General features: G+C 39.7%; 1 protein-coding gene and 1 long non-coding RNA gene across 2 annotated transcripts; one reads left to right on the top strand and one right to left on the bottom strand.

Annotated features, from left to right (window-relative positions):
• Positions 1-2,139: 2,139 nt before the first annotated feature.
• On the bottom strand, positions 2,140-3,205 carry LOC111609775. Its single transcript, XR_002753319.1, has 3 exons — positions 3,157-3,205; positions 2,852-3,030; positions 2,140-2,457 (listed from the first exon to the last, which is right to left on the bottom strand). It is a non-coding gene; the product is annotated as an uncharacterized LOC111609775 (long non-coding RNA).
• A 75-nt stretch (positions 3,206-3,280) lies between these two features.
• Positions 3,281-8,158, top strand: LOC111609683 (E3 ubiquitin-protein ligase RNF14-like). The gene is made up of 7 exons (XM_023339307.1): positions 3,281-3,928; positions 4,301-4,431; positions 4,791-5,303; positions 6,134-6,212; positions 6,844-7,047; positions 7,745-7,917; positions 8,010-8,158. Exons 1-7 carry the CDS (start codon positions 3,775-3,777, stop codon positions 8,070-8,072), a joined length of 1,317 nt encoding a protein of 438 aa, XP_023195075.1. The 5' UTR covers positions 3,281-3,774; the 3' UTR covers positions 8,073-8,158.
• Positions 8,159-14,839: the final 6,681 nt, after the last annotated feature.

The following is a 14,839-nucleotide window of genomic DNA, read 5'->3' as shown; positions in this document are numbered from 1 at the left end:
TCGTTGTCCACTCCTCTCAAAAAAATAAGTAACTGAGCAGTGTCAGAGGCGTCTGTGCTTTCGTCGCAAGCTAGTGAAAAAAAGTCAAACTCCTTTCCTCTGATTCCCAATTGTCTTTTGATATCCGATGACACTTCTTCAATCCTGCGCGCCACAGTGTTACGTGCCAGGCAGACTTTGGCAAACTCTTGCTGCTTCTCAGGACAGATATTTTTTACCATTGTCATCACACAGTCTTTGATAAATTCACCCTCGGTGAAAGGTTTGCAATGCTTTGCGATCAGCGCTGCTACCTCGTAACTAGCCTTTGTAGCATTGTCGTTTGACTCTCGAGCTTTTGTAAAATATTGCTGCTGTGAGATTAAGCTAGCTTCAAGGTGTTTCAGTTTCTCGGTGCATTCATTACCTGTGATCTTGTCATATGCCTCAGCATGTTTTGTTTGATAATGTCGCTTCACATTGAACTCTTTAAAAACAGCCACTGTCTCTTTACAAATGAGGCAGACACAGTTGTTACGTATTTCAATGAAGAAATAGTCCAATTTCCACCCATCCTTGAACCATCGGCCCTCGCAGTCAACTTTCCTCCTTTTGCTAATTGCCGCCATTTTAGAAAATTGGGGGGCCTCACATACTAATTTGCTGTTCCTATTTGAGCCTCTAGATGTCAGCACTTAAAACACGCAAGTAACAGCGCTGCTGCCCAATGTATTACACGCGGGCCAGGCGTTATTGATTCTATGACGGAGGCTGCGGGCCGGATGAAAATTGACCACGGGCCGCATTTGGCCCCCGGGCCGGACTTTGGACATGTCTGGCTTAAAGGCTTACTTTCTCAATAGCTGCGTCTCCATTAAAAATGTTCGCAAATACTTGTCAAAATTCTGCTAATGTCGAAAAAACACAATTTCACTGCGGTGCTTCCATTACATACGAAATGAAATTAAAATCACGCGAGAATAAGCGTGTTCAAGGGATAAGTTATTTAAAAAATGGCGCCGATGCATGTAAACCGTTACCAGAGGAGACGTTGGCGAGGACAGGGTTTAGTATTAACGGTTATCCATTTGTCGCTAACATGCTTCTCAACGGCATGTAGAAGCGTTTCGGGGCCATATCTAATCTCCAGGAGGTAAAGCCGCTCCTTGCTACTGGTGGAATAGTCATCCATAAGAGCCCTCATCTCCTCTGGAAAAGAAAAAAAAAACCCGAAAATATCCGGGATCTCAGTGCGGCCTGTTGGGGATGCTAATGCTTGTTAGCGTAGCCACCGATGACGGCGGATAAACGGTTTTCCTGTAACGGTAAGTTGTTTCTCCGCCATCAGCAGCGAGTACATGAAACATCCATCTTTCATCCATCATTGAATATTTTTCATCAAATTTTAAATGACAATTTATGACTCAAATTGTCGTATGACAGTTTGAGTCATAATTTATGAGCAATTAAAACACAAACTTGATAAGAAAATATAAATTAATACAAATTATTTTTAAACACGAAGAATGTAGATTGTGTACCATCTGTCTGTGGTGGTTTTTATCAGTGGATCTTCACTCGTCTCTTCAGGTTCGTCAGGCTCTTCATAGCACTTCCATGGTACTTTTTGTTGCAGTTTGCGCAGAAAGCAAAGCTGCAGACAGAGCACATTGCTGCAGGGCTGGACTTCTCCTCAATCACAGCATGTCTAAAAGTAAAAACATATTCGTGATATAGTTTTCCTTTAACTCTGAATTGTATCTGTGTTTTTATTTGTCACATGTAATGAAATGTGACCTATTATGCTTCCTTGAACAGGTTAGAATAGGTTATACAAAACATGTTTTGCACAACAACTCAAGAGTTAACACTCGCTCATAAAAATGACCAACAAGAATGCAGCAAGTGAATTGTATATTTAAGTCAACAACAAAACTCTTCCATTTCCCAGCTGCTGTAGATGGTAAAACCAGCTAGCCAAATGTGCTGGAGCTCTGCTGTGGTTGCTATGTGACAGTCAGACCTCTGCTGCTGTTGCTAGGAAGGTTGATTGACATCGCTAAGACCCGCCACTTGGATCTCATTAGTTGTTTTTGGTTTGGAGCATAAGGGCGATATACCCTCAACCAATATATATATAGGCACATGGTGAGTGGCGGCAAACACCTTTTGTTTCTGCTCTGCATCATGGATCAAAATCTGGGACAGGAGAATCTGAGACGCAGTCAAAGAGAGACCAGAGTCACTTTGGTCTTCGTTTGGAGGGACGACTTCCTGTCCGGCCGGAACAGACCCAGGAAGTTCAGATCTGTCTGCAGCTGAGGAAGAATGGTTCTGGTCAGAAGGAAGCTCCAGCAGATTGTGGATGTCCAGCTGCTTCAGGGCTTCCTCTCTCAGAAACTGGATCCAGGAGAAGAGCACCACAGCGCCCCCAGTGGCCTGGTAGAGATCTGTGAGCTGATCACTCAGGGACGTTAGCTGAGACAGAGAAACAAAAAATATGTTTAATCCATGGTTTGGAGGAGTTTTACGACGGCGTATTAAGGCCATTATACATAGAAAAGAAGGGAATAAATTTCTGCCAAAAAACTCTTCCATCAAATATTTTTTAGATTAATTTCAGAAATTTTCTCAGAAGTTTGACGATTCAAATATTTGCTAGAAACGACTCAGAAATTTTTAGATTTATTTCAGAATTTTGTTTTTTAATAAAAAACATGATAAAATTTTAATTATTTTTGACTTATGAAACAAATTTTCTAAGTTGTTTTAGTATTAACCGAGTCTCAAAAGTCCAAAATTTGTCAAAATATCCAATTTTTTGGTGGAAATTTACTTTACAATTTTTATTTTATTTTAAATAAACAATAACCCTAATCCATTGTCGTAGTGTTTTCCTTGGAGTTTGCAGATGCTTTTCTCTGATCTTGTAGGTTTATTTTCAATGTAGACTTTGACTGGATGCAGAAAATGCTGACTAATCTCCAGGAAGTTCAAAGGTCAGAATCAGCGGTGGAAGGAAAGAGACGTCATACTGCCTTATTGTTCCACCTAGTAGGAAGAAAAACAAGTTAATGACACTAATAGTTGTCTATTATGTTACAAAACATGTCTGATTTTGTATTTTTGCTTCCACAAAGATATTACAAATGTTTTAATTCATGAACATGAACGCACCACGGAGTTAAATTGCTACCGTAAAAGGTAGTGTAGAAGCGCAGCTCCACATAACATCGCACTTCTGCCCTATTTTCGCTTAATTTTCTGAAATGTACCGGTTCGGAAATCAGCAGTAAAAACTCCACAGCGCGTCACTGTGGAAACTGGCCCCACGTGTTATCGTTTCCTTTCTTATAAAGATTAAATCACTGCAGGTACATAAGACGGCCTATTGGGTTATAAATCACTGAACGGAGCCAAAATATGTTTTACCTTTATTTTAATTATGAATGGGGACAAAAAACATCCAGTGGCTTTTATTGAAATGACCTTTTCCAAACGATAACACGCTGGACGAGTTTCCACAGTGACGCTGTGGAGTTTTTACTGCTGATTCCTGAACCTTGCGTCAGACTGCAGTTTATTAAGGCGAGTCCACAGAGGGACGGACTCATGTGGACCAGGAAGCTGATGGAGACACAGTAAACAGCTGACATGTAAACTAAGTCCATTTTTAAACATTGCAGCCATTTTTAATCATTTTGTTGAAGGTAGTTTTTTTTAAAAAAATCACATTTTAAGCTGCTTCGCTGTTATTTCGAGCAGCGGCTGAATAATTTCGCGTCTCTGGACTTCATGAATACGGACTTGGAGGAGCAGGAAGACGAGCTGCTCGCCCTGCAGAGCATATTTGGTTCGGAAGAGTTCCTCCGAAATGAGTCGAAGTCTGCCGGAGAATTCCGAGTTTCCGTGGAGCTGCCAGCGGGATTCACTGTGCTCCTAAAACACGGTAAAGTTCAGAAAACTGAGCAAAATGGGGCAGAAGTGCCATGTTATGTGGAGCTGCGCTTCTACACTGACTTTTACGGTAGCAGTTTAACTCAGTGGTTCGTTCAAGTTAGCTTGTACAATTGAATATCTAATAAAAACCTCAACAAAATACATTTGTCAGTCATGAAGATACGACTTCCAAGAAATCCTTGACCACTTTTGAGACAATTAAGATGAAACGGGCCCAAAGTCCAATCATTTGCTTGCTTCAAGATTACAATTTTTCTTTTTTTGTCAGAAAAAGAATTAAAACATTTCTAATATCTTTGTGGAAGCAAAATACAAATTCAAATAAGACTCGTAACATAATTGTTTTTTTTCTTCCGACTAGGTGGAACGATAAGGCAGTATGACGTCTCTTTCCTTCCACCGCTGATTCTGACCTTTGAACTTCCTGGAGATTACCCATCCTACGCCCCTCCCTCCTTCACTCTCACCTGCAGCTGGCTGACTCAACCACAGGTAATTTCCAGCAAGAAACTGGAATATTTTGACAAATTTTGGACTTTTGAGACTCTGTTAATACTTCAAACAACTTAGAAAATTTGTTTCATAAGTCAAAAATAATAAAAATTTTATCATGTTTTTTATTAAACAACAAAATTCTGAAATAAATCTAAAAATTTCTGAGTCGTTTCTAGCAAATATTTGAATCGTCAAACTTCTGAGAAAATTTCTGAGATTAATCTAAAAAATATTTGACGGAAGAGTTTTTTGGCAGAAATTTATTCCCTTCTTTTCTATGTATAATGGCCTTAATACGCCGTCGTAAAACTCCTCCAAACCATGGATTAAACATATTTTTTGTTTCTCTGTCTCAGCTAACGTCCCTGAGTGATCAGCTCACAGATCTCTACCAGGCCACTGGGGGCGCTGTGGTGCTCTTCTCCTGGATCCAGTTTCTGAGAGAGGAAGCCCTGAAGCAGCTGGACATCCACAATCTGCTGGAGCTTCCTTCTGACCAGAACCATTCTTCCTCAGCTGCAGACAGATCTGAACTTCCTGGGTCTGTTCCGGCCGGACAGGAAGTCGTCCCTCCAAACGAAGACCAAAGTGACTCTGGTCTCTCTTTGACTGCGTCTCAGATTCTCCTGTCCCAGATTTTGATCCATGATGCAGAGCAGAAACAAAAGGTGTTTGCCGCCACGCCGTTTGACTGCGGCGTGTGTTTCTCGAGCCGGCTCGGGTCCGAGTGCGTGCAGCTGTACGAGTGCGGCCACATCTTCTGCCTGGCCTGTCTCGACGAGTTCTGGAAAGCCCAGATTACGGAGGGGAACGTCCGCGGCGTTACCTGTCCTCAGGTAGACTGCTCTGCCACGCCAACACCTGCACAGGTACGCTGCATTTTGAGACACCCTGATAAAATCAATTAAAAAAATGCTGCAGTTAGTGGAAGCTAACGCTAAAGCGCTAACCATAGACATTAGCTCCACTAACATGGTATACCAAGATGATACCCAGTGGAAGCTAATGCTACAGCGCTAACTTCAACAATGTTGATACTCACCATGTTCCAATGATACAATATAACTTACAAAACAGTAAATCGCCCTCAACCTCTCTCGACCAAAAATAGCCAATCAGAGCCAGGAGGCGGGTCTTAGCAAGGTTAGCCATCCTAATGTACTCACTGCTAAATGTGCTAATGGTTTAGAAACAACTTACTGTTACAGGAAACCATTTATAGGCCATCATCAGTGGCTATTCCAACACTATATCTACTATAGCGCTAATGTTAGTGGAGCTAACATTAACATTAGCTCCACTAACATTAATATTACCATTCACGACATGCTATGCTAGCTGCTTAAGGAAAGCCGCGCCATATTGTGATTATCAGCACTAAGACCCACCTCCTCGCTCTGATTGGTTGTTTCTAATTAGCATTGGGAGAAGCTAGAGGAGCTAAACTTGTATCACACCAAACTGTCACAACAGTGATAGTTTCAACTAATATGTAAAATATAGATGTAGTAGAAAAATTAATGCAACAATATAGAAAGTATTCATTATTTTTTAATAACATTTCAATAGCAATAATGAGCCATAAATTTACAGTATTTTTCTTCCTCTTTGTTTTGGTGAAAATAATTACATAAATCTCATACATGCATAGAGTTTTATCCTCTTCTTCCCTTCTGTGCGTCTCTAATGCCTCCTACAGGTGAAAAGTCTTGTAGGAGAGGAGCTCTTTCACAGATATGATCGTCTTCTGCTACAGTCTACCCTGGACGTCATGCCTGGTATGCCTATCAATAATGCAGACCTATTATGCAAAACACACATTTTGGACATTTTTGTGCTTCCATTTAGGTCTGAACTGCTTCTGAAAACAACCTGGATGTTTAAGAACAAAACAGCCAGAAGTTTTCTGACAATAAGTTCATGTTTTTGGTGTCTGGAAAATGAGCCGTTTCTAAAACCTTCTGAATGTAACGTCACAAATCAGCAGGCACACATTCCACCCCCTTACCTAGCAACCACGGAGTTCTGCCTGTTACCTAGCAACCTGAGCTGAGCTCCAGCACGTTTGGTCAGCTGGTTTTACTGCTGTATGCGCTGTACAATGGCTGCTGGAAAACACAAGAGTTTTCTCGTTGACTTAAAATCCAGAAGCCTCTTGCTGCATTGTTGTTGGTTGTGAAGGAGGTTTCACTTCTGCTTTTCAAAGTTGTACGGTTGTATAACGGTGAATCTGTTTGCAACTGTTTTTACATGCGAGTATAAACGTTGAGTTATTGTGCAAAAAAATTTAATGAACATGTTTTGTATAAGCTATTCTATCCTGTTGAAGGAAACATTAGAGGTCATACATTTCAGGGTTAAAGGAAAACTACACATCCTCATCTCTCATTTTTTACTTTTCATTTTTAGACATCACGTATTGTCCTCGGCTTACTTGCGGTTCTGCTGTGATCTTGGAGAAGTCCAGCCCTGCAGCGATGTGCTCTGTCTGCAGCTTTGCTTTCTGTGTAGACTGTAAAAAAACGTACCATGGAGCAAGCAAGTGCTACGAAGAGCCTGACTTGTCTACAGAGAAGAGTGAAGATCAGCTGTTAGCTTTACCAAAGACAGAAGGTACATTCTTCCTGTTAAAAACAAAAACCTCTGTGTATCTCGAAAACCTGATGATTTGGTTGAACTTAAACGATTTGAGGGAACCATTTACCTTAAAGCAGGGGTGTCCAAAGTGTGGCCTGTGGGCCATTAGTGGCACTTGGAATAATTCTGTGTGGTCATGACAAATTTATACAGAAGAAAACTCTGTGCACCGTCTGTTATTTTAAGTTGATTTTCATAGTAAGTAGGGCTATAAATATCTGACTTTTTACTTAAAAACAAATTACATATCAATTATTTTATTAAGTTTGGTTAGTATCAGGGTTTTTATTACTGGAAATGATCTAAATGTTTTTCTAGACCAAATAAACTGAAAATAAATACCCAAAATGTTAGGCCTTTTATTAAGACAAAACCTATTGTATGTTTAATTCAGATTTTAAAAAAATCAAAACAATTAGTTTGCATTTAAGTTTGAAAAACAATACGGCCGCCTAAATACTTTCAACTTTGGGATTCTGGCCCATATTTCAAAAAGTTCAAACACCACTTTGAAATAAACTAATGAACATGAAATGAAATTCAGTTATATGATATAAATTGTTACCATTTAAAGAAAAATGTTATGAAAGAGCGATTTAAGTTTCTCCAAACAGCAGTAAATGTGCAGGTTGTGTTTCAGGATACATTTTATTTTTACTTTTATTTTTTCCAGAGGGGATCCAGGCGCTTATGGAGGATTATGCTAAAGGCGGCAAGCAGAGGCGTCGCCTCCTACAAAACAGATATGGCCGTAAATTTTTTGTTTATGCCTTTGAAACGCACGTTAGTGAAAAATGGATAACCACCAACACCAGACCCTGCCCTCACTGCTTCTCCCCAATACAGGTACGTTTTGTTTTTAACAGCTTTAGTTTCTCCTTGTTTCAAGCAATCTGGTTCTTTTCTTCACATTATGTTGTTGTTTGTTTGTGTTGCAGAAAGATGGCGGATGCCACCACATGTTTTGCACTTTTTGTAAACGGTATTTTACGTGGGAGTGACTCTGTATTTTACGGAGCCCTCTAGGGGACATGGGGAACTTTTTTTCTTTTGCGTTCCCTTGCAATACTTTTGCGTTCCCACACAATACTGTACTGGTCAGTTATGCAGCATAATTGAATACTGTAAGCCTTTCTTACGATGGGCGCCGTACTTTATGCTTTAATATAAGGTTATGTGAGGTTTTTCCATGAATGTTAGTATCTTTTTGTGAAATATCTGAAGTTTTATATCTTTCTTTAGGATAGAAAGGCACCACAAACCTACGATATAAACAGAAACCTTCCGTAAGTAGGAAAGAAATAAAAACACATTATAATTTGGACTATTTCTGAGTTATTATCGCGGGTAATAAATCATCTGACAGTTTTGATTGTGTCTCTGTTGTGTTTGTAGTCTGAATGGTTTAAAGAGCTGCTTTCAGTGCCGCTCCATCTCAGCCTTAACAGACATGAACATGCAGTAAATAAATCAATTTTCAATCAGTGTTTTGCACCAAACAGTTTTTACTATTAACAAGTTTTTATTATTAAAAACACGACAAACTAATGATGGTAAAGGGCCGCACTGGGTTAACTCAGGGAATCTCATCTGTCTGTGTATCAATCAACTCCAAACCTTTTCTTTGTTCTGTCACAATTATCGATTTATTCCATTTTGATGATCAGGCTCCAAACTTTGCAAGGACTGACCGCCCCGCTCACCGCTTCCTAATACACACAAAGCCAGTATCCTTCCCATTCATACCTGGTGACGTCACTCCCACGTCGACACACCTAAGTGCTCCTGTCATATCAATAATTACTTATTTCATTCATATGGCTCTTACAGAGCCTCAGTGAAAACTTGTTTATTATTATTAACTGTTTGGTGCAAAACACTGATTGAAAATTGATTTATTTACTGCATGTTTATGTCTGTTAAGGCTGAGATGGAGCGGCACTGAAAGCAGCTCTTTAAACCATTCAGACTAGAACACAACAGAGACACAATCAAAACTGTCAGATGATTTATTACCCGCGATAATAACTCAGAAATAGTCCAAATTATAATGTGTTTTTATTTCTTTCCTACTTACGGAAAGTTTCTGTTTATATCGTAGGTTTGTGGTGCCTTTCTATCCTAAAGAAAGATATAAAACTTCAGATATTTCACAAAAAGATACTAACATTCATGGAAAAACCTCACATAACCTTATATTAAAGCAGAAAGTACGGCGCCCACCGTAAGAAAGGCTTACAGTGTTCAATTATGCTGCATAACTGACCAGTACAGTATTGCGAGGGAACGCAAAAGAAAAAGATTCCCCCATGTCCCCTAGAGGGCTCCGTAGTATTTAAGTTTGACTTGACTCTTTAGAACAGTCTCTCTCAAACTTTGGACCGCGGCTGCCCCCTACTGGCCCCCCAGGGACTGCACGTAAACGACCGTTTATTTACCGTGACGTCAGCTCGAAGTGCGACGCTACAGCTAGCTTAGCAATGGATTGTGTTTAAAAATAATTATGAATCAAATCGGATACCGGTGGAAAGAAAACAACGCCAGGAATACTTTTATGCAGAGGTGAGCAGAGTACTAAAAAACTTTACTGAAGCAAGACTAGTTCTACTTCGACATATTTTTAATCGCTTCTCGGCCTTTTGGCTAAGACAGCGGTCCCCTCCATGGGTGGTGATGGCGGTAGTCTTTGTGACTTGAGTGTTACCACTGATTTAGAGGTTCATTCAATTTTGTCCCTGGTTGAGATATTGACCACTGAATAGTGGAAAATATCTCTTCCTATTTTAGTTTTGTATATATTTGTGTGTTTGGTTTTATTTATTTATTAATTTTTAGTAAAGGTCTTAGCTTTAACTGGTGGTGCCTCCACCATGGCGGCTAGCCATACCGGCAGGCGGAGGCACCACAGTGTTCGCTTTTTATTCAATGAACAAGGTTAGTCAATGTGGTGTATCTGAGTACAGTGCATTAAGGGTTAATGCTTTACGCAGGTTATGTTACAGAAAGTACAGTAGACCAATAGGATTGTGTGTGGGGGATCACGGGGTTGGACGTCTTGCGTCTGAAGAGGGGGTTCAATAAAGTGGAGAATAACGTCAAGACACAGTTGGTCCGTGTTAAATTATTCTCCTAAAACAGGAGATACGACAGTCAACAGGTATGTCGAGATTGCACGTCTCCAGAAAATTGGTCCAGCAAAGGTTGAAGTTTCAGCCAGATGACCTGAATTGTATCCTCACCCTGCCTTTCAACAGAGGATACGACGCAAGCTTTGGTTCCGGTGCTTTATTAAAAGAATTTTGGACACGTTTTGAAAACGCGAAACCCCAGTTTTCAGTTTTTGACGTTGAGAAACTGACTGACAACTCCCTGAAAACGGTGATTGTCAGGATGTTCAAAGAGACTGTGGCTGGGTAGATATTGCACTGTGAGAGGCCAGGCTATGAAGGTGCGGGATGCGGACGGCATCTGGAGCTGCGCTTGGCGGGCCCCCATTAAGCAATGGGAAGACCCCCAAGGCTTCCAGGGCCTGAAGCTTCTCCCATCCATGATAGTCCTTTGGGAGAACAGAGGCTGTATCCACTATTAGGGCCAACCGAAATTGTGCCGCAAATGCGGCGAATATGGTCATCTGGCCGAAGCATGTGATAAGGTTTTTGGTGAAAAATGTAGGGAAGTGGAACACGCTGTTGACGAATGTACAAACTGGCAAAAATGTAATCTGTGTGGCGACCAGGACCACCTGTTCAGAGACTGTAAAAAATAATTTGCTAATAAACTGAAAAGAGGAAAAGAAACAGGAACGGAAAAGGTAAACGAGCAAATTGACGCCGCTGGGCCAGGAAATTAAAATCTCCCGCCAATCCCCCTGACTGGAGGAGATGGCGGGAAGCGGGGAGGGGAAGGAAGCGACCCCCCAGACCGAAACATCCAGTGAGGGGAGGGAATGCAGACTGAAGGCAGAGCTAGCTCTGATTCTGAGGAAATGCAGTGGGACAGCAGCGATGATGCCCCCTCTACCCGATGCCCAGCTGGCAAAGAGGCCGGCATCAGAGTCACCCTCCGAGGTCACCAACACGGCGGAGAAGAGAGGAAGACTGGAGGAACTCTTCGGTTCATTCGGAGAGGAATCCAGGGTCTTCCTCTCGGACTCACCAAATGAGGTCTCGTTTTTAAACTTTTAAACCTCCCTGCTGGAGGACCAGGTTCTGGTCGGCCAGTACCAGGAGCGGTACTGTGAGTGGCAGACCCTCCAAGACCTGGAAATAACACGAGCACAGCGGTGGAGATGGTGAAAGGTAGGACCCAGACTTTCTTTCGACGAGCAGGAAAAAATAAAAAGACAAAAGAACAGAGACGCATGATGGGGCTGCAGAAAAGATTACAGAGATATCACGTTTTAAACCAACAGGGCATGGATTATAATAAAGAAATGAGAAGTAAAAATAGAAATGAGCTTTTTAGCAGAAATAAAGAGTAAGGGAGTGATTTTAAGAAGAGAGGGAGAAATAGAAGGGGGAAAATGTACATGATACTTTTTAAAGAAAATAATAAATAATCCAAGTTTTATTTCTGAACTAAAGTCAGAAGATGGGAAAATTGTATCAAATATTGAAGAAAAGAAAAAAGTGATCGGAAAGTTTTATAGCGAATTATATACAGAAAAAACAGTCAACGAAGAAAATATCAAAGAAACTGGATTTCCTTTAAAAAAGTATAAAAGAAACAAGTTTTTTAGAGCAGGATTTTAGCCTTTTAGAGCTTTAGAACTGTACAATGCCATGTTTTAAAAAATGTCCCAAGTAACAAAATATTTCAAAAGATTTTTTTTTAATCAAACATAAAAAGTAGTCCAAGAAATTATTCAAGTAAGAATAAAAAAAGTATTTGGTAGAAAGTACTGAGTGATCAAATTACCGTTATTTCATGTTTGAAAATGACATAATCAGATGGAGAATTTGGTATTTTAAGGACGAAAAAGACAATAATTCATATAAGTAACAAGAAATAAAATCAGGCAAAGAGAAAGTTTTCTTCCAAATCAGTTAAACATAAATATATATATACAAGTCTAAAATTTGCTTGAAAAAAGCTCCAAAATTTTTAGGGTGTGCTGTGGTGGCGCAGGGGTTAAGCACAACCCATATATGGAGGCCTTAGTCCTTGACGCGACTGTCGCAGGTTCGATTCCCGGCCTGGCGACCTTTGCCGCATGTCTTTCCCTTCTCTAATTATCCACTTTCCTGTCAATTAACTATCAATTAAAGGCCACTAGAGCCAACAAAACCTTAAAAAAAAAAAAAAAAAAAGCTCCAAAATTTTTAGATTACTCATAATTTTTTTTTTTTTCAGAAAATTTCTGAGTCTGATAAGAATTATGACTTTAATCTCAGATTTATTTTTTTTTCGGTGGCCCTAATCCTCTTCTGTAGTTTGAAAAGTTGAACATTTGCAAAAAAACAACAAAAAAAATTAATTTTAAGATTAATCTCATTAATGTTTGAGAAAAAAACATGAAATTTCTGTTTCAAAGGTTAGAAATTTTTGACTGGAAACTTTTGACTTGAAACTAGAAATTTTAATGTTTTTTTTTCTGGCAGAATTTATTCTTTTTTTGTTTTTGTCTATGTGCAGAGGCCCTAAGACACACTTGTATGAAAACTGACTTTTCTCTGCAGGTTTAATAATTTTTAACTCTCATGAAGGAATTAGAACCATCAACAGAATAAATAAAGCAAAACACTGAATTATTCTGTTCTGTAAATATCTAAGATGAGGTCAGCAGGTTACATTTCACACCAACTCAGCAGAGGCACGGATTTATTTTTATTCAGAGTAATATAACAAATATCTATTTACAGTACATTATGGAGAACATTTGCTCCTTTCAGGCTGATGGCTGCATGTTTCCCCTGCAGCGCTGTGAGCTGAGCCACAGCGGAGACCAGATGAGACTTTAGTGATGAAAACCGCAGCTCAGTTTTTATCGCCTGCATGTTTATTCATCTGTCATGAAACACAAGCATACACAGAAACTACAGCGCCTGCCGTCCAGGCGTTCACTTCACAAAGATATTACAAATGTTTTAATTCATGAACATGAACGCACCACGGAGTTAAATTGCTACCGTAAAAGCTAGTGTAGAAGCGCAGCTCTACGGAGTCCTCTAGGGGACATGGGGATTTTTTTTTCTTTTGCGTTCCCTCGCAAAACTTTTGCGTTCCCTCGCAAAACTTTTGCGTTACCTCGCAATACCTTTGCGTTACCTCGCAAAACTTTTGCGTTCCCTCGCAACACTGTACTGGTCAGTTATGCAGCATAATTGAATACTGTAAGCCTTTCCTACGGTGGGCGCCGTACTTTATGCTTTAATATAAGGTTATGTGAGGTTTTTCCATGAATTTTAGTATCTTTTTGTGAAATATCTGAAGTTTTATATCTTTCTTTAGGATAGAAAGGCACCACAAACCTACGATATAAACAGAAACTTTCCGTAAGTAGGAAAGAAATAAAAACACATTATAATTTGGACTATTTCTGAGTTATTATCGCGGTTAATAAATCATCTGACAGTTTTGATTGTGTCTCTGTTGTGTTCTAGTCTGAATGGTTTAAAGAGCTGCTTTCAGTGCCGCTCCATCTCAGCCTTAACAGACATAAACATGCAGTAAATAAATCAATTTTCAATCAGTGTTTTGCACCAAGCAGTTATTACTGTTAACAAGTTTTTATTATTAAAAACACGACAAACTAATGATGGTAAAGGGCCGCACTGGGTTAACTCGGGGAATCTCATCTGTCCGTGTATCAATCAACTCCAAACCTTTTCTTTGTTCTGTCACAATTATCAATTTATTCCATTTTGATGATTATGCTCCAAACTTTGCAAGGACTGACCGCCCCGCTCACCGCTTCCTAAAACACACAAAGCCAGTATCCTTCCCATTCATACCTGGTGACGTCACTCCCACGTCGACACACCTAAGTGTCAAAGCCTCTGCTCCTGTCATATCAATAATTACTTATTTCATTCATATGGCTCTTACAGAGCCTCAGTGAAAACTTGTTTATTATTATTAACTGTTTGGTGCAAAACACTGATTGAAAATTGATTTATTTACTGCATGTTTATGTCTGTTAAGGCTGAGATGGAGCGGCACTGAAAGCAGCTCTTTAAACCATTCAGACTACGAACACAACAGAGACACAATCAAAACTGTAAGATGATTTATTACCCGCGATAATAACTCAGAAATAGTCCAAATTATAATGTATTTTTATTTCTTTCCTACTTACGGAAGGTTTCTGTTTAGGTTTGTGGTGCCTTTCTAAAGAAAGATATAAAACTTCAGATATTTTACAAAAAGATACTAACATTCATGGAAAAACCTCACATAACCTTATATTAAAGCAGAAAGTACGGCGCCCACCGTAAGAAAGGCTTACAGTATTCAATTATGCTGCATAACTGACCAGTACAGTATTGCGAGGGAACGCAAAAGTTTTGCGAGGGAACGCAAAAGAAAAAAAATTCCTCATGTCCCCTAGAGGGCTCCGTACTGAACTACCTTTTCTTCCAACAGACACGATTCATATTTGACATAGTTGTCATAAGTGAAGCTAAAAATATATAAATATTGCTAAATATACAGTATTTATGGTGAATTAAGATTATTTACCTGTTTCGTTGATTTGTTTTGTCTTGAGTGCTGCTCCAAAATGAACCGCTTTCTCAGTGCAAGGGAGGGAATGTAAAATGTATTGCGC

Source organism: Xiphophorus maculatus, chromosome 9 (assembly GCF_002775205.1).
Source record: "Xiphophorus maculatus strain JP 163 A chromosome 9, X_maculatus-5.0-male, whole genome shotgun sequence".
NCBI lineage: Eukaryota > Metazoa > Chordata > Actinopteri > Cyprinodontiformes > Poeciliidae > Xiphophorus > Xiphophorus maculatus.
Note: the sequence above shows the minus strand (reverse complement) of the source record. Positions and strands in the feature narration are given on the sequence as shown.

Excerpts from the sequence above, each read along its gene's own strand:
- LOC111609683 (XM_023339307.1), top strand. The coding sequence starts at position 3,775 with ATGAATACGGACTTGGAGGAGCAGGAAGACGAGCTGCTCGCCCTGCAG. Across the intron at positions 5,304-6,133 it reads CCACGCCAACACCTGCACAG|GTGAAAAGTCTTGTAGGAGA; the intron begins GTACGCTGCATT and ends TGCCTCCTACAG. Across the intron at positions 7,048-7,744 it reads AGCTTTACCAAAGACAGAAG|AGGGGATCCAGGCGCTTATG; the intron begins GTACATTCTTCC and ends TATTTTTTCCAG.